General features: G+C 34.0%; 1 protein-coding gene across 6 annotated transcripts in view; it reads left to right on the top strand.

Annotated features, from left to right (window-relative positions):
• Positions 1-20,689, top strand: part of LOC141454695 (uncharacterized) — a 424,389-nt gene that overhangs the window by 389,368 nt on the left and 14,332 nt on the right. For all 6 annotated transcript variants that reach the window (XM_074129209.1, XM_074129207.1, XM_074129208.1 and 3 more), the window contains one exon: positions 19,966-20,020. In XM_074129209.1, coding sequence (XP_073985310.1) covers positions 19,966-20,020 — 55 coding nt within the window. The remainder of the gene's footprint in view (positions 1-19,965; positions 20,021-20,689) is intronic.

The following is a 20,689-nucleotide window of genomic DNA, read 5'->3' as shown; positions in this document are numbered from 1 at the left end:
ACAGTTAAAAAGGTTATAGTGTTACCTTATAGAAATTTAAAATGGATTCTAGTGATTCCTGTTTAGAAAACACTCCTCCATCAATAAAAGAAACAGCAGAAAATGTAATAAGTAATGTAAATACGTAAGTAATGTAAATAATTGTAATATAACAATAAATGTTTATAATAAATAAATTACTTTTTGTAGACTGTAAAAATGAAATTTTTAATTTTATTAGTTAATAAATGGTTGCAGAAAAAATATAATATTTAACTCTAGTGTAAAGTATTTTCCTCACACTCGGCAATTTGCACTTGCACTCACATCGCTTCGCTCGCTCGTGCGTGTAAACCCTGCCTCGCGTGAGGAAAAGTACTACTTTCCACACTTGTTAAATAAATAACTATTGGTTGCCCAAAAAGTTGCTTATTTCCAATTTCAGGCATACATTTTTTTAAATTTGTTTCATATTTTGTTGCCAATTTTTCGATCTAAGAGGCTAAGGCATCTTCAAGATTTACACTTGTTAACAATTATATGTTTTACGTTTTTAACATCAAAGATTGGTGTGTGTTCTGTCCTGATTGTCTAGGTACTGAGTTGGACAGAAGACACACCAATTTATGATGTTAAAAATATTATAATTGTCGACAAGGACAAAACTTTTAGATGTTCTATTCCTCTTTAACAAGAAAATAATGAAAGTCGTGTCACCAAAAAACGATAAACAATATTCTACAAAAATTGCTTGTTTGAATCGTTTTTAGATTCTTTGCAATTCGAAGCTAACTTTTTTAGAAAAATACGTCGGTGGTTTACTAGCTTATTTGATAAACTCAAAAAAAATGATCAAGGTTGTTTAATAAGAAATATTTAACAAATTAACTGAAATAAATGTGCACCGGATATTTTATAACTGTTAAGTGTTAAATTCTCCAAGAACATTTGCGATACATTTTAGACAGTTCTAGGAGGGAAAGGATTAGGGCCTTCCTCTATTGATTGAACTGCGATTGCTTTCTTGTAGTGAACGTATACGTTGAGATTCTGTGATTAACACTGCATTGCCAATCCGAAGTCAATTTGACTCCAAAAAAAAAATAGGAATGGTCTCGTGTTTCCCCACAACTCATAGCTATCCCAAAATGCTCTTAGATATGCTATCCCCACTCTCTCACCATTCGATAGTCACGAGCTGAAGACCGTGGAATTCTTAGTTTCTTTTTGTAGATTAGTTTACTTGAATCATAAGAGTCATTTTGACTCCAGATTGGCGTTACACGTAAGTATATCGGAGTCATTTCGACTCCTGATTGGCAATATAAGTAGATTTTCTGTTATTATCTTGACTCCAGATTATTGCCTAAATGCTTATTTGATAAATTTACATAATTTTCATAGAAAGTATCAAGGCACAAAAAGAAAAGCCTCTTTCTAGAATTGATTTTCTGTTCGAATTGCAGCAAAAACTTGCAGCGAATTGGTTAATTTCCGATCCATGTCAACAGCGCACAGTAATTGAAAAAATAGTGAATGCAATTTTTAAAAAATGCAAAAGCCTCTGATCAGAAGGCAGTCAATCAGGATTCTAGAAAATACTGAAATTACTGCGATCCTAAGTTGAAGTTAATTCCTTCTGCGTGAAATGTTGAAGCCGATATGAGGACAAAATTGGTTTTTTCGTTCTTAATTCCTATCCTTTCTCATCCTTTAATGCAAATTTTATTATTAAAATTGAAATCAATACAAATAAAGATAAAAATAAGTTATAGATTCAATATGACTCCACATTGGCAATAACTGACTAAGCTCGAGCATTGGCAATGCAATGTTAAGAAAATAAAACATTTAGAACAATTGAAAGGGTTTTAGCTTTTTAATCTTTCGAAAGGAGTGGTATTAGATAAAGTATTCCGAGATTGTAGTTTCTATTGAGACTTGAGGCTTCTTAAGACGGATCAAATTTCTAATCTCTTAGAATCTAACAGATTTCTTTTTCTAAATCCCATCCTTATTGTTTCTTTACCTTTAAAAATCTTCTTACTTTTCAAGATACATTCCAATCTTTTCCTCTGCAACTGATAACTTCTTTTCCTCATCTCTTCCAATCATGTTTAGTCTTTTTTTGTTTTCTACATTTAAGAGTGGTCCTTCTTTTAGTACTGCAATTTTTCTAACTTACAGTCAAACAATCAATGCATTAATAAGGTGCATTCATATACATCCTTAAAGCGGATTACCTGTGTCTCCATTTCATTACCATTGAAACTGTTTCTAAATTTTACTTACTTAATTCTTTAATTTATTCGTTTTTATCCTTTTTTTATTTAATTTAAGACAGTGTCACAAACTGAAGTCTTTTCTACCTGAGAATTCAGTGCTCTAACCACTAGGCTATTCTCTTCCCTCATACTAAATACGAGTAAGCAGTAATTGTACGAGGTGTGGCTATTAAATAACGAGACTATTGCTGTAAAACATTTTATTTTAAATTTACACATATTTAGTTATTATCACCTTCAATATACACCCCTCCCCTATCCCTAAAACGCTCCATGCGAATTTACCATTGTTCGAAACAGTGCTGGAAGTCTTTTTCTATGAGCTCCTGCATGACGCGTGCCGCTTTTTCTTTCACAGCTTCAACGGACCGAAATCGTGTACCTTTAAATGCAGATTTGACTTTGGGGAACAGATAAAAGTTACATGGGGCCAGGTCAGGCGAATAAGGCAGATGGCCTAAAACTGGGATATTGTACTTGGCTAGAAATGTCTTGACAGACAATGCAGTGTGGCGCGTTGTCTTGTAGGAGAACCCATGATTTGTTCTTCCACAAATCGGGTCGTTTTTTTCCTTACACTTTCACAGAGTTGGTCATCATCTCCGACGTCTTCTCGGCCATCTTGGAAACGCTTGAACCACTCAAAAACTCGCTCACGTGATTAACATTCATCACCATAAACTTCTTTTAATAAAAGATAAGTTTCAGTAGCGGTTTTACCAAGTATCACGTGAAATTTCACGACAATTCGTTGCTCTACTACATGTGTAGTATCATGTTTTCGGCAAAACGAAACTAACACCTCTTACAGAAAACGACGGTTCCGGTCAGACAGATTTCTCTACAAACACGTGAGACGCTGCAATCGAAAGAGAAGGCTTTACACTGCACAGGTGTCGGTCGTTAAGATTTGGCGCATGCACAGTTCTTCTGTAGCAGCATCAGTCTCGTTAATTAATAGCCACAACTCGTATAAGAAGTAATTATTTTAAAGTAAAGTAAGTTAAATAAAATTCTACAATATTATTTAAAAGCAGAAGTATTTGTATTAAAATCAGAGTCTTCTATTTACTGCTACAGTTAGAGGCCCTGTTGTTGGAGAGAATACAAATAGCAAATATATAGATGTTGAGGTTACTAATGATATTTCTTTAATGATAATGTATAAGTAATGGTTGAATGATGTTGATGGAATTGAAAATACATTAGGTATAATTTCATTTGTACGTGAGTGTGAGTGAGGATAGCGCCTGGCGCGGCGACTGTAGAGGAGATCCCTAATTGGTGGGAGAGAGCAAGGTTGGACGAGTATTGAATACAAAGCAATGCTGCAGTTGTGGTGGTATGTGGCTGGCAGACAGAGTTAGCGCTCTGTGTTAGCCCCCGGCCTCCTGGTACAGAGAATCTGGTAAGAAGAACGGTTCTTTCAGAGAAATAAATAAGGCGATATCCGGACCAACTATTCGTCTCACGTACCATTCTCAACACCCTTTGAATTATTTATATCCACTGCCTTCACGATCTTGGGGGCCCTTCTGTTACATCTCCGAGAGTGCCGCCAATTCTCTCTCCCTCTCTATTTCTCCTGCTTCTTCTCTTCCATCTTCTTCGCCCATACTCTTGCTTCTTGCAAAACCGTTTCTACCATTTAATGAGATTACATCTGGGTCGGCCATAAACGTTTCCTGCAAAGCGTCGCCTCTCAGCCTCCTAGTCTCCCCAGTCAGAGAATATCGTTTCTCTTTTCGTATAACCCATTCAGCCCATACTCTTTGCACACACCCATAAAACTACCAAGCAAACTTGCTCCTCCACATAAACTCCCCCACCTTGTTCGCTGTGTATGTCCTAACCTAACCATTTCATTCCCATCCTTGGAGTGTCCTCACCCGTCTTTGTTTTTCTCCTTACCACTACCGGGTATCCTTGTTGCGCACATTTTTCTCCATAGTCACTTGTTCTCTTTTGTCCCAAAGTATCACATACTTCACTACTTGCAGAAAGCCTAAAAAAAGAATGCCCCTCTGCTTTCCACAAAACCTTATTGCTGTCACCTACAATCTTCACTTTCTAAATCTTCATCTTTATGTTTTTATCTATGTTACTGAGTTGTACCAAACAAATCTATTATTCAGTCCATTTTTTATCTTTTTACAATTACATAGTATGTGTAGGTTTTTACTACAAAGAAGTTATTAACATGGATAATGCACTTAACTCGATAGTAAAAGTAATCGCCTATGTTTTCAGGCGGGGCTTAACGTCCAACTACCAAGTTAGGTGCCTTGGACGGGGGGCGGAAGCTCATACTTTACTGTAAACAATTATTGTTCTAACAAATAAAAAGTTGTCATACGCGAGATTCGAACTGGCGAGCTCCCACTTACAAAGCCACTCTCTTGACCACTAGACCAACACTCACCTCCCCAAACTTGATGGTTTCTACTTATATACCAGAATCATTGTGATTGTGTTAAATTTACTCAAATGTTTTTTCATGAATTCCAAAGATTTTCTGTTACTTTGTATGCTTACCTCAAACACTAAGCTTCTACACTACGTAATATACAGGGTATTTAGCATAAGACCACCGTAAAAACTAGAAACTTGCTGTTTCTTATGTTTGGGCCTCAAACTGAAATACTTAGTATTATTATTTTGGAATATAAATTAGCTTATTTAAAAGGAAATTTAACCTTCTTTCTAATGAGCTTAATGAAATTGCTGTAGCTCTAATAGATTGAGAAATATAGACAACTGTTTGCTAAAAAGTAGTAGTACCTTGAAAAATCATAAAATTAAAAATATCTATAAAACGGAGCCGAATCGAGCCATAGTTTATATAGAATTATAGAATTTTTTGTTGCAAATGATGCCCAGAATCGCCTCCCGAAGTAACGGTAGTCTTATGCTAAATACCCTGTATTGTATTGTAAATAGAATAGAAATAGAAAATAAATTTATTATTCTGGGACAATTGTCCCCTAAGAATAAACACAGGTACAAATAGAGGCCTTAACAGTTTGGCCTGTGATTATACAGAAAATAAATAAATAAATAAGTATTTACAAAAAGTGAAAATAAAAATAACAGCAGAAATTAAGGAAATAAATTAAAACAATTAGAATTTCGGATGAAGCTGGATACAAAGGAGATAACTGAATAGAAGGGATTTAAAGATAGAAAAGGTAGGAGCATGGCGGACAGATGATGGCAAGGAGTTCCAGAGAGAGGTAGCACCTATAAGGAAGGACTTGTCAAAGGATGAGGTACGGTGTGAGGGAATATAGAGATCAGATGAGCGAGATCTGGTATTACGGGAATGTATGGAGGATTTAAACTTAAAGAGTTGTAAAATATAGGAATGCCTTTGAGACTGGATGTCTTGAAAAAGGAAAGAAGCCAAAAGATATTGGCGGCGATAGACAGGAAAAAGCCACTTCAACTCATCGTAGCAGTGCGAAATGCGAGTGTCTCTGGAAATGCTGAAAATAAATCTTATGAAGCAGTTCATGAGACGCTTGAGCTTAGCTTCAATATCACCAGAAAGACCGCGCCATACACTAAGGCAACCATAGTCGAAATGTGGGAAAATAAGAGAGGAAACTAGGAGTTGCCGGGTCCTTAATTGGAAAAAGCTGACGGGAACTATTAAACTGCTTAAGCAATTGTAATGGCAGAAGTTTACTTTCAAAGGAACCTTCTGGCGAAAGCAATATGAAAGCCTCCTATTTCTGTGGCCCAACTTCAGACAACTTGCTTCCACTATTCAAAAAGTAAAGTGGTCTAGTCGTCCCACTAGTACGGCAAATATTATAGTAATCAGACAAAAATGATATAAAGCTCAGTAATATATGATTATATAGAACTGTTTGTTGCTTGAATAGAGCATTCTGTAATTAGAATTAGATCACTAGTTATTACAGTTAACCAATCAATGTTGATTATTTGATTGTGTGAAAACAAGTTGATTGGCCGTGCAGTATGGACAGATTGTTTACATAACCTGGGCTAGGCTTATTTGTGCTTCCATTAGTACACAATGGGCCATCAAGTCTGTGTGACAGTTTTATTTAAATAAGAAAATTAACTGCCGCTGTAGTGGAAGCAGAATTTTGAATTGAAAAACTGATATTTTCTAAATCAGAAATTGATAAATTTTGTTTGTTTTTTTACAAAAATTTATTTTCGAGAGTTACACCGGAGCTAGATGCACTATTAGTAGCAATGAAAATAATATTGAGACTACTAAACTACTTTGACTAACTGAGAGGGGAGAAGAAGTTATCCCAGTTAAGTCATCTCTAGGATTAACTACTCTCTTCAGAAGAAAGAACATCGCGAGGCCCACTGGCATTAGAAATTGCAATGAATTTATTGGAAACCCAACTAAGGAGGAGTTTTTGCTATTGATCAAAGGATAACAGAAATTTACTTAAGAACTTTAGGTTTTCTGCACCAAAGGGCTAAATCAAACAAAGAAGGATAATCTTGTATAAGATGGAACTTTTTGCCAGTCCCGGAGAAGAGAATGCTTTCAATCGGTAATCGCGCTGTTTCACTACCCGTTTTTTTAATTCTTTATAATTATTATCCACATTTCTGTACTCGTTGCAGTCATTGAATCAGTTATTTCTAAAATTTCATAGTCTATATTTCTGAGTTCTTAAGATTAAGGTTAGAAAAGGGTCGGGACCTATACCCCACGGCACCGCAGCCAACAGAGGCTTATTGTGCTTTCTCCTTTGGATCTAGTAGACAAAACCTCCCCTACGAAAGAGGTTGAGGATTTTCCCTACTAGTTCTTTTTTGAGCTACTATCTCCTTTGGCCTCAAAGAAATGCAACGCCATCGAACAAAAAGTGAGAGGCCGTTTCCTCCTCTTCCTGACCACAATCTGACTACCGGTTACTATCTAATAAGCCCTCCACCTTGAACAGATGCTTCCTGAACCTACCATGCCTCCGTGAATAGGCCTGTAATCAGAGTAATCTGATTTCTACCCAAGCACAAGTTCTCTTCGGCACTTTGTTTACGCAGCCAAGGCATCATTCACTTACTGTGTTTGACCCCTCAGAACATAACACCCAGTCCTTTTCATGCATTCTCTGAGAGCCGCACTTACTGCACCCTTGGTTGATCCCCAGAACAGATTCCCAGCCTTTTTTACATTCCTTAACCAGGAAAGAAGTAGTTCTGAAGGAAATAAAGGCGTTCAGTGCAGCTTCTGAGTCCTTAGTTTCTAATTTTAGTCGTTCCAATGAATTATCTGTTCTTGCCAAACTACTTACCTATTGTAAAATACTGCATATTTATAAAGTGTATACATATTCCAAACTAATGACTTGATTAACAAAACTAGAATAAATAATCTGGAAGATGGTAGAAGATGGGCCTTTTGATTAATATAATGAGTAAGAATAAATCATGGTAGACTGATATTTATATTGATGTTAGATTCAGATTTGTTTTAGAAATTTTAATTGATATTCTTTAGACTGATGATCCGTTCTCTTATTAATGCAGCTCTTGGTAGAAGGAAGAGCTCTCCAATTGGCTAGAACAAGAAGTATTAGAAGGCAGTGATAGGTAGATCCAAATTTTCCTTTTACCTTTCTTGTAGCTGTGATTATTTTCGAACATTTTCATTGGTCGATTAGGGTCTGAAGTCAGTTAGTTTCCATTATAATTTAATTTTGTCAACATCATTGCTGTTCTTCCTTTAAAGAACAACCAGAACGTTTGTGAGGATAACCTCGGGTCAGAACACAAACTGAATATAAAATTTAAACTTTCTGCAATGCTGTGCCTTTAAATTATACTTCTTTTTTTTTTAGTAAACTAGTCACGCACATAGTCTGTGAGAGTTTTAGTTAGAGCTAGTCTTTAAAATATTTTCTCCAGCAATGACTAAATTTTGGAAACTTGTAGGAGATAATAAACAAACAATTTAGAAATAACAATAGACAAGTGCAGACGTTTTCACATATTGCTTAATTTGATTCTGAATTGTCAAAATAAAAGCTGTTCTTTTCAAAAAGTTCATATTCATCTCTTTTCGATTACACTGTGTGTTCTAGCGGACCCTTGTCTGGCTCTATGCATTTCTTTTTCTACCAGATGCAGTAGACTTAGAAAACATCTCTACTGCATAGTGTGACTGAATTTAGTCAGAAATATTAGGCAGATCTTGATAGACCTCAAAATATTCTGTATTTAATACAAATACTTTAGGAAATCAAAGAGTAAATGTTCTAGAAAGTTTGGCATTTAGAAGAACATGTTTTCTCTTTGTAAATTCAATCACGAAAATTCCATAGTTTCGCATAACTATTAAAAATGCTTTATATGTTGCAGTTTCACGACTGCAATTCATCATGATTAGTTAAAAGCCATTTTTATTTTAAAATGGGTAATAAAAATCTCATTAAAATGTTTTTTTATTACTAAAATAATAAAATAATAACTTTGATATAATTATTAATAAAAGAAAGAAAAGAGAAATAAAACTTTTATGAAACTAAATTTTAAGTTAATGTTCTCTTTTTTATTACCGCAATACATACTAATAAAGCGGTAATTTTTGTGCAGTAATGATGCATCAAATAATCTTTAATACGCAATAATATAAATTACACAATTAGTTGATTATATTTCTAGCATATTGTAAAGTTTTATTAGTCACAAAATAAAAATTAAATAGGCTTTATTGTCTGTTATTGAGAAATGGAGCCAAAGAGGACTCAAGTTTGGGATCTCTCTGTAATTATAGTTCCAGACTGGGAGAACTTTCACCATCTTAATGTAATGCTGCTTCCATTTTATTATATTACCTCGTTATATGGTTTTATTAGCTTTACCGCCTTTATAGCATTTTTATGGCGGCTTTTTTTTTTTTTTTTTTTTGGAGGGAAAACTATTAGTGTGCAGCGCTATATAATTCTGTTTCTACATGTGTGTTCCGAGTTTTTGGCACAAAATTGCCATCGTTAATAAAACATTATGTTCAATGATAAAACAGCGATGGTTAATAATTATAGACGTTTTTGAAAATGTCGGCTTGAAAACAGCTGATGTTTAATAACTAACTGTGGGTTACATCTTCCAATCAGAAGATTCGCGCTTATTGTAGTGAACAAGGTTAGATATAATCGTAAGAATTTTCAAGAAATAATAGTAAAGATGGAACTAGATAGTTTGCATACAGTATTTTGTATCAAATATCCCAAAATATAAAATGTGATGGATCAGCCAATGGTGTTAAGAATAATAGAATAACAGAATATCATACCGCTGTAGATGGTCTAGTGGTCATGAGTTTGGCCTTGTGAGTGGAAGTTCGCTGGTTCGAATCCCGCATATGACTACTTTTTATTTGTTAGGAAAAATTGTATACATTAAAGTATGAGCTTCCGTCACCCTCCAAGAAAAATAGGCCATTACTTCCCTTAGTTAATTCGCAGAGTTTTGAACAAGTATAAAAGAAACTAAAAAAGTTCCTAATGCAGTGTAAAAATAAGATGTAAATGATTCTGCATATAAAATGATTTGATGCATTTTAATAACCACAATTTAAAGCTAGTTATTATATTCAATCACTTCTCTTTCATTAAATCCATCATTTTATTCATCTCAATTAAACTGCTATTATTGTTAATAGTTTCAATGGAGATTGAAAAGAAAAAACATATAATTGAAGTTAAACATTTGCATTAGAATTAGTTTTTTTTAAATAAATAATTTGTTCTTTATTTATATATTGAACGTAATCTCTGAATTCCTGCTATTGGTCGCCATGACTGTAATAAATAATGTAATTATTTGTTTTCGTCATTTAAATAATAATCTTTATTACCTTGCCTTTAATTTTCCATTATTATTTATTTCCAATTATTTTATTTATTAATAAATATTAAATTGCTCTTTATTAATTTAATGTTCAACCTTCAAGATTTAAGGCTATTTTTTTTAAATCTTTATTTATTTTAGAATCGTAATTTTTTTTTCTTATAAGTGTCAGAAGCATTTCTCAAATTTTTAAAATATAGTTTCACACTGATTAGAGTGACTGTAAAAAATTGTTTAATGAATTTTAGAACAATTTTGAAAATAACTGATTTAATCAATAGAATAATACGAGCATTTTACGCATATTAAAATATTAGAACTAAATAAGTAATTTTGTAAACGGGTAGGTTAACAGTTTGGTTATATTTTCAAGATTCACGAGATAAACAGAAAGCTAACTAGGTGTTTATTGCTTTTACAAGCGAAACAAAGTTGAGTATTGTTAAACTCAAAAGGGGGAAATTTAAGTGGGTTTCAAAAGTGGGTGAGTAGTGATAAATCAGTAAATAAAGATGGTACATTTATTTTAAGTACGTGCATGTGTTGGTAGGACTGTGTGAACTAACATTTGAACACAACGAAGATGACGATTCACAGATTATCAACATACACAAAGACAGATTGCTCTTTATATATACATATATATTGTATCTTCTTACATAACAAATAGACCTTTACATACATTTATAACTTACACGTATGAGATAAATCATGACCTCCTGCTGTGAACAAGTACAAACTTGCATTGTATTATATCACAGACCATGCGCCACTGTTGCTGCTATTTCTGTTTCAGCCACTTATTGAGTCGTACCTTAAATAGACTAGTAGCAGTTTTCTATTTCATATATTTTAACACATTATTTTCATCGATTCTTTAGATCGTTCGTCTAAAAAACTGAAAAATCGATACAGCAAATTAATGTACTTGTTAATCGATTTCTTCCAAAACTTTATTCTCGTGTCCTAAATGTGTTAAACGTAATTCTTAGTTTTGCTTGAATAGACTGTTCTTAGAATACTCCCTGTACCTGTAGTTAGGCACTGAAAAATCAGGTTCTTGTTGATTCTTCAAATGTACGTTGTGAAGGCTTTTTTCTTCTTTTGAGGTCATTTCAAGATTGTTTTGATAAGTAATTTACAGGTCCATGTGAGTAAGAAAATAATATATTTATCTGTGTCTCTTGAATATATTTATGTATCTTATTCTCAAGCGTGCCTTAGAAACCTGAAATAAATGCTCCTTAAGTAATTAAGAATATTTGAATACAAGGAATTCATAAACAGAACTACGATTAGCATTTTTCGTTTCTTACTCATTGAAAATTGCAAAAATAATACATTGCATTCCTTTAGACAATTAGTAATATCTTAATTGCACTTCTTAATTACTGTAGCACGTACACAGAATACCACCTTCAAGGATAAAATGCAATGAGGGGATGCAGTTTTCCTTATTCCTATTTCGTGTTTGATTTCTGTTGCATTTTGTTTTGTTTGTGGTTGTACGTCTGAGAGCTCAGTTATATTTTATTTAAATTTAAAACTGAGAAATATGGTGCGACAATATGTCTAAAACTAGTTCAACTGTGCTAATATTCGCGTAGAGAATTTAATTTTCGTTGCTCATCAGCAAGCAAAGCAAGTTCATTTTAATGCACAGTGATCCAGATGCACATTGGGAACTATTTTGCATTCCTTTGGCTAAAACAAAAACACCTTTTTGATGCGAAATTTACAATAATTAAATAGAAAATTCAGTTCTAATGAACTAGTTGTATTTACCTAACTTAACGTGGACAGTTAATAGATAAAAGGGTTATCTTGTTACTAATTAGATATCCTCCTAGTTGCGAGCTTTCTGATAGAAGTTGCCCCGAGGGAGAGACATCCTTCATTATAAACCAGTGTATCTGACCAGTGGCAAATCTTTACACCTAGCATAGCTCCACATCACCAGCTTTCTCTAGTAATAAATGGGCTTCACACTTACCACTGCTCTGAATATGGAAGAACATTTGAAATTATTATTACACTTCTTCGCAGTTTCCTTTAATGTGGTCTTTTTTATTTAATCTTGTCCTTCCACTAACTGGTGTTGGTAAAGAATTTTATTTCTCGTAACAACTCTAGTATCATCCAGAGATGTATCTTTCAATATTAGAGTTAGGGTTGTTGGCTGAAATTAATAATCTTGTATGACTGATTATGCTGAATTGGGACAGCTATTTTTTTACCAATACCACTCTTGTGGGCACTGAATCTGATGATCCTATCTAGGCTATAAAAATCCGTATATTGCAGTAGATATTTCAAATTGATTTTTTTGATTGAATTTCTTAATCAGTTTAGAAATTAACCCAGTTTTCTAAAATGCTCTCACTTTCATAAGAAAGTTTTGAAGCCCAATACATTTTATTTACAAAACTTTACTCTCAAGGGATTTAGTTGACGATTGCTATCATTTACAACAGGGGTGTCAAACTCAATTAAACCACGTGTCACTTGGTGCAACAGGCAAGATTCAAAGGTGCCTCCCCTGGCTCGCAAGCCAGGTTAGCTAGGAGGTTATCAACTGCTCTCTGTATCTGAGGAGGCATCTATGGGGTCACTGTACATGCTTCACAAGTTGAGTAAAGTGCATTATTTGATAAATTAAGGAATAAGTTTGATCCTTTACATGAAAGATATTGATCACTTAAATATGTGGCAGGAGGTTTCCAATTTTTTTAGTAATTAAACGCAACTCTCCCAAAATTACCAAATAATTATTAAACATTCTAGTTTGTAACAGATATAAAATTATTTTTAGCCATGTTGTGTATGCTTGAGAACATCTAAAGCTCTTAACATTTGATTTATTTTTATTTGAAAACGACTTATTTTCCGATATTAAGAGAAATACTAGCTTTACTGCCTTGGCAATATTTTTAGTAGAAAGGGGATGAAAAAATACTTAAAAATGACCTATCGCGTGCTCTTCTTTCTCTTTGATAACAAGTTCAAAAATTGAAATATGATTAATAAATTCCAGATTTTGAAATGGCCTAGCACCTTTAATTTTGAAAATATCGAATTGCGGTTTCCGGTTTCTTTCATAACTTTTTATACTCTTTAAAACTGTGTATATGAAAATGGGGGTCAACTGCGAACCTTCACTTTTGGTCGCGCGTCAGCCTCGTATGCGGACAGGAATCTAAAATCAAGTCACGTATTCTGAAACTAGAGTTGACGGGCAACAAATTTTTCCTCTACCATTTTTTGCTCAGATCAACCGTTTAAGCATGAAATGCATTTGAGCCGTCTTAAAATGAACACCCTGTATTAATTGTTTAATCAATGTTCCTCACCCATTGTCTACAGTCTCAAGAGAATAATTGTCTTTAAATAGATGTTTATTTGGGTTTGTTGCTTAATTTTGCTCAGTAGAATAACAAAAAAAAGTTAAAAGTGTTCAAGAATTTGGTGGAAAGCGAACCGGAGCTCAGTTGCTTAGCTCTTCAATTCTTTATATCAATATTGGTTCAGAGTATTATTCCATTGAAATTGAACTCGAGCCTTGGTCTATTCAAGTGATATAAAAAAAAAGTGATGCCAATTGTAAAGAGAAGCTGTGGTTGTTGCTCTTTTATCTGGACCCGTCCTGTATTGTGTTGGTGGTCTGTTGAAGGATGAAGGCCCGACAGAGTAGGGCTGGCTCACTCAGATACACCTCTATATATATATAGATATCTCGCATCAAATGTCCAGATTCAGTCTGACATGTTCGACGTGGCCGTTTCACATCGTCCCTTGCTCTCCAGGGCACTGCCTGCAGGTCTTGTCCAGTAGTATACCTTCTGCTTCTCCCATCTCCTCTACAGTTAGACCTGTGTCTGACGTTTATTGAATTCTATACTCCTTGTGTTGCTTGCAAACTGTCCATATCCTCTCTGCGCCTCATAAAAACATATTTGTCAAATATATTTAGCTCTCAGTTTTATTGAGTGAGAAATTTATTAAATCAGAGGCGTATCTCCTAGTCTAAAGATGAATTTAAACGACCATAAAAACACCTCGAGCAGGTCCTGCGATTTACTCTTGCTGTTATTTAATGAATGAATAAGAATAAATTTATTATCCTGGGACTATTGTCCCCTTAGTATAAAAACATGTATTTTAGATATTTTTATAAACAAAAATAAGCAAGTATTTACAAAATTAAGGAAATAAATGAATTAATTCCGGTGGAAGCTGGGTAGAAAGGAGATAATTGAACAGAAGGGATTTAAAGATGGAAAGTTGGAGCATGGCGGACAGATGATGGTAAGGAGTTTCAGAGTGAGGAAGCGCGTGTTAGGAAGGATATGTCAAAGGATGAAGCACATGTGAGGGAATATAGAGTTCAGAGGGACGCGATCTAGTATTACGAGAATGGATCGAGGATTGGAACTTGAAGAGTTGGAAAATATAAGATGGTCTCTTTGAGATTAGGTAACTTGGAAAAGGAATGAAGCCAAAAAATACTGTGTATTTAGTGTATTTTTTAGGATGATGTAATTTTCTCCCTCTCATTTAGAAACTTCATTAATTAAAACTCAATTAAGAAGGCTGTGCCTAGCCGCCGTCACGCTCACCTGATTGTAACCAAAGTTTAATTATAACCTTTCATACACATCTCATACTCCATTTACATGGCACCTCAGTTACGAATCTTATCATCCATTGATGCGAGCGTCATTCTGTCCCGAAACTATTCGTATACAAGCGAAGACGTGTCTTTACGTAGAGAGCTTCAGGTAATCCGCCTATTCTTGTATTAACAAGAAATTCGCAGTTATTTGGTACACAGATGGGGCCGAGGACTCCTAAAAGAACTGGAGTAGGGTATTTGGGTCTAGAACTAGGCGGAAATTTACGCAATAAGGATTTCCTATTGTAAACTGCATACAGTTTACTCTTAACATGGGCTATCTTGGATCGAAAGATTTGTATAATTCTCTCTGATAGCCTAACTGCCATCAAAGTGCTGAACTCAAGTTTATCAGCTCAAAGAGGATCTGCAAATTTATCGATCTGGGCAATGAACTACAGTCTTCTATTGAGGGTGCTGTGGCGTATTAGCGTGTAGGGAAATGTGTTGGCCGACGTTCTGTCGAGGAAAGGCTTTCAAAACCACTTTTATAGACCGTTTTCCCTAGCGTACAAGAAGCAGGAAGATCTGCCATTCTGGTCAGTAACCGGCGAAAACTGTGCAATTTTAAGCAATACATATCTGAAGAGTGTCTGGCTGAAGAAAAGATAATTTTCATTGTCGTCACAGAGAGCCTCTGGGACAAGCTGGGTCTGTGGAATGCAGCAGCACTCCCAGATTCTGTGAGGAGATGAAAGAAACTCCAATACTTACTTACTCTAATGATTCAAACTTCTGAGAAATTTCAAGGTGCTGGAGGAGGATATACCCACGCAGATCCTGGGATTTCTGGGATAACTGGGATTGGGACAAGGGTGTTTTAATAAGAGAAACACAATAAATACATCTTATAGGTTGCCATTGCCAATTCACTCCTAAAAATTTAAGTAATGATTACAAAAAAGACGAATTTTCAAGACCAAAGCAAGCAAAGCACGCCCATATTTGTCTATTTTGTTTTATCGAAGTTTTATTTATTACTTCTGTCATGTATTAATAATTTCTCGGTAGCAAAACTTTTGCTTTCATTTCAAAACTACAGTATTTCTCTGTATAATATACATAACTTCAAAAGAAATATACTTTTCGTTCAATACCTAAAAGAGAGAGACTTTTTACTGAAATCTGAACGATATAATTTTTCAGTTTTAATATTTTTTTTCCTGGTGGAACTATACCAATTCTTATTTGAATATTCTTTTGATAAGCTAATGACCCCTAGTTTCCAAAACGAAGTAGGGAAAACTACATTTATAAAAGTAGAATATTTACCTTATACCAGAGGGGTTCTTTCCTGTTCCTTTGTACGGTTAAACAAGAACAAAAAATAAAAATAATAGGGTACTTGGATAATAACATAATGGATCTTTAAAGTAAAATAAAAAAAAAAATCATTTTAGCCACAATTTTCAGTGGGGAAAACAGTGTTTATCGTATATTAGCTATATCTATTCTGAATATCATTATTATTGTCACACGCAATTTATGTAATAACAGTGTAAAAATCGTCCAATTAAATCGATCGATACGGTTAACTTTTATGTATCCAATCGATAAAATACAGAATTTTGAGACAAAGAATTATTTCATCCTAGCTTATTCTATTAGTTATTGTATATTTGTGAATATTAACTAAATCTATCCCGCATAATGTATATTTGTAAGCAGTTATTATAAAATAGGTTAAGAAACAGTAGTTTTAATATATCATTGGCAACTGAGTTCATATATTGCGGAAGTAAAGTACTCTTGCAACATTATTATTATTTTTTCCAAATAGTCAAAGAAGAGTACACTGATGTTGTGACCGTTCATTACAATTCTGTATTGATAGCAATGCTCCTCCGACATAGGAAATAACCTGACTCAGTTCCTGTGTAACTAATAAAAAAAGCTTTGATAATTCAAATAAATAAAGTTTATCTTTTAATGAAAACTTGTTTTTGGATTCCAACTAACCATTTTGACATTAATTGCAGTAGTCATAGGGATTAGCTATGCGTATAGAGTATTGGATTTCCACACAGAGATCCTGGGTTCGAATCCAGCTGCTGGTCCTTTAGATTTTTCTTTATCTTTACTATTTAAAATCCATCGCCATATCACTGGTTGTGTCCCTATTGATACTTCTTTACCCACTCAATCGACCACCTCTTCTTCTCTATTCTGGTGGAGGGAATTTCATTGTTTCGCTTCTGGTGAAAGAAAAGTAATGCCTATTTTTTTCAGGATGGCTTTACGACCAACAACCAAGTTAGGTTTCAAAGACGGAGGCGATTAGTAAACATATTTTACTTGCAAAGTTCTCAAATTAAACATTAAATAAAATCCAAAGACAGAGATAGGGAATCAAACGCAGTACCACAGTACATAATATTAGCTTTACAGGTCTCGCCTCTAACCGCTCGGCTACCGTGGCGCCTTCTGGTAACATTAAAAATTTGTTAATTCTCTTATCGACTTCTTCTATAACAAAAAAAAATGTTTAAAAAGAAGAAAAAAAAACCTTTGTGCTTCTTAAATGTTAAAAAGGGAATATTAAAGTTTTTGATATTTTTGCGTTATTTTTCATTCCAAGCGAATATCGTATATTCTGCGTTGATTTCAATTAATTTACGATTGAATAGCATTGGTGTTCATCGACCATCCTAGATCAGATCGACCTCTAATTATATTCTATCGACCATTGTGCCTTTTGGAGCCCCTTCCTTATTTGCGATGCATTCGCCGCTAGTTATCTTCATTCGCTAAATATCAATTTGTAATTTATTAATCCTTTTAAAAAGAATACAAGCTCTTTCTCTCTCCCTATAGGGTGGGAAGTAGGCAATTAAATTGATGAGGGAATTAAAAAGTAATGCAGGCTAAAAGCTGTGTCCTATCTCTGGCCCTTCTACAACCAGCCACTATATAAATATAGAATCTCCAGAGTTACCTCCTACTTCTCCTTCTTCTTCTTCACCTTCTTCACTTCCATTGCGTCTCTTCTAGAATTTCAATCTGGAAGTAATTCGGGAAAGACGTGAAGAAGGGGTTGTTGTTGGATGAGTTAGGGAGTTGGGTGTTGCCGGAGGGCTCCTTTCCAACGGCCGTGCATCATTTAATTAGAACGGTTTTCCTCTTCAGCGAAGTGCTCTAGAGAGACGCTTCTCCCCTACAAGAATCTGCTCCCAGGTTTTATTACCATCTTATCATCTTGTCTCCAGCAGCGAGGGCACCTACCTACTTCACTTACCATCTCACCTTTGTTTTTTTCTTTTTAAACAGATACTTTCATTATCACAAAGTAATTATTGTTTACGAATTCCTTTCTTTCCAAATAAATAAAATTAAAAATAATTTTGTTAGGAATTTAATTAACTATAATTAACTATTTTGTCTAGGGAGCTAAATGCTTCTGGATGATGAATTAGTCGTTGGAACGAATACTAATTTCCTAAGTCCTCAAGAGATGGTTCCGTGCGGCCCCCTCGTTACACTATTTGAATAGACTCACCTTAAAAAGTCCAATTTACCAATCTTCCTCAGAGACAATGTAATTCCTGTTAGTGCAGCTCTCCATTACTGTTTAACGACTCAGGAAAATTAATATAGATGGCAGCGAAAAATTGGAATTTTTTTTTATAAAGTCGTACAGCTGATGACGGATTTTCGCATCCGCATAATTTTGATTGGGCTTGGATTCACTGCAAAATGGCATGGAACCATCCATTTGAGATTATACTTTATAGGTAACCACCTACTGTCTTTGATTTTTGCCCATCGTAGCACGCGTATCCCTAACCGCAAATGACTGTAATGCGAGACAGTAACGTAAGTGAAGACCGAAATCTCTACCCTAAACTGTTTAATCTACCTGTAATGGTAGGATGAATGTCCAAGAACTGTCTGGAATACAAGAAACATGCGTGCTACGAAGCAAAAAGTCAAGGATATTATCATAGCACTGATGATTTTACCACAATTTCAACGACATCCTAGAGCTTCAAGCTTTCAAAAAGCATTTTATTGTCATTTTAATCGGTAATACCACGAGTGCTGTTAATTTTTAACCAGTAATTTTGGGTAGATCAAGTGATTGCCTTGTTTTCATGAGAAATTGCGGCAAAGACACGGGACTGAATGTCTTACAGAAACACGGCAAGTGTCAATAATATACTCAAAATGACTGAAAAAAAAATTGCTCGATTGGTATAAATTTTTGGATCACAAAAACTATAATTATTGAAATAAGGTTATTAATTATTAAACCGATTATTAAAAAAAAAAAAAAATACTTTTCAATTTAGTATGAATGATGTACAAATGTACATATTATATTAATATAGTATTATGTTAATTACAGCTGATATGCTAGTAATGTAACCTAACCTTAGTATCAGCTGATCAGTAGAAATACTGACGGAGCTGGCAGCATTATCATGATAAAAGAAATGTGGTGCTATTTTAGACGTTTGTAATGTCCAGCGTTTGGGTTAAAATCATCAAAATAATGTATATGGGTTGACAATTGAGTTAAGTGAGTGAAAGAAATACTTTGGACATCTCGGAGCCCTGCCTTTTCTTAGATGTTATTTACTTGCGAAGAACCTCTTGCTTGCTTATTGTTTGGTGATAAAAGGTGATGAACGTGAGAATAGTCTGGAGTTTGTCAGAGCTCTGAGGCTACAGAGAATATGGACGAACCTAAATCAAACATAAGTATTTTATTACTGTTCATTTTTTTCGGTGACCGAATCATAGTTTCAATAGGATGAAAAAAATAGTTTCAGTCATGATAAGTATAAGTATTTATATATAACATAAATTGATGCTCAGACTTTTCTATACAGTAAAACCAACCGATTTATGCAGTCTTAAAACCGGCGAGGTATTTGGTTGTGCCTTCCATTTTTCGGCAATTAGAGAAACAATGGGTTCACTTTCTTTTTTTGGTTTACTTTGAAGAAGTAAATCTGTTAAAAAAATTCTAAAAAAGGTAATAGTCAACTTGGTACGAGTATTTCAATACTTAAGAATAATTATTCACTTAAAAAGTTGTTATGGAAACAAATTTGTCTGTTGAAAACAGTCGCGAATCCTTCCAAAGTATTATTTTTTTACAATTTCATTCATTTATGACTTGTTAAAACCAATATTTATTTTCAAAATAAAATAATAATACTATTGTTATTGTTTCAGGCTTCAGATTCTGGTTCTGTCTTGTTTTCTGCATCACCACCACCAGTTAGAAAACGTAAGTATTTGGTCATCTCATTTAATTATTATTTTTTTTTTCATACAATCAAATAATTCACTTCAACCTTCAATACCAAAAGAGTTAAATACTTTATATTTCTGATACAGTTCAATGATAGAATTTATATTCCACGATGAGGTGGCAACTAAGTAGTAGTTTTGATTTCTACGATTAAAAACTCAATTAATTGAAAGTAATTACAAATATCTATTCAAATAATTTTAAGCTTATGTTAAGGATTTAGTGAAACAATTAGCTAGCAAGACTAAGTATCATGAGATTTGATCATTTACCACAAATTAGAATTTGACAACTAACTTGAATTAGAAAAATATAATTTACTAATCATCGATTCGTTTCTTCAAAAAATGGGAAGAAAAATTATAACCTATTTCAGTCTATTATTTCTTTTTGCCTAGTTCTGACTTAGGTCATTTTCAGGGCTTATGTTTGATTATTTCTATTCAACCATTAATTTGGTACTTAATTTGAACTGTGTTTCAAGATTGGTGAACACAGTAATGGTAGCTAATATAAAATGTGTTTACCTCAATGGTCATCTGTATATTTTTTCTTTGCTCGTGACTTTTTGGGTGTTGCTTTTGTGAATCTAATCGAGATTAACTCATAGTTATATTCAATTGCAATGTGTTCGTTTGTTTAATT

This window comes from Rhodnius prolixus, unplaced genomic scaffold (assembly GCF_049639745.1).
Source record: "Rhodnius prolixus isolate KJV_2025 unplaced genomic scaffold, Rpr scaffold_9, whole genome shotgun sequence".
NCBI lineage: Eukaryota > Metazoa > Arthropoda > Insecta > Hemiptera > Reduviidae > Rhodnius > Rhodnius prolixus.
The sequence above is the reverse complement of the archived record's forward strand: the minus strand, read 5'-3'. Positions and strand labels throughout refer to the sequence as shown.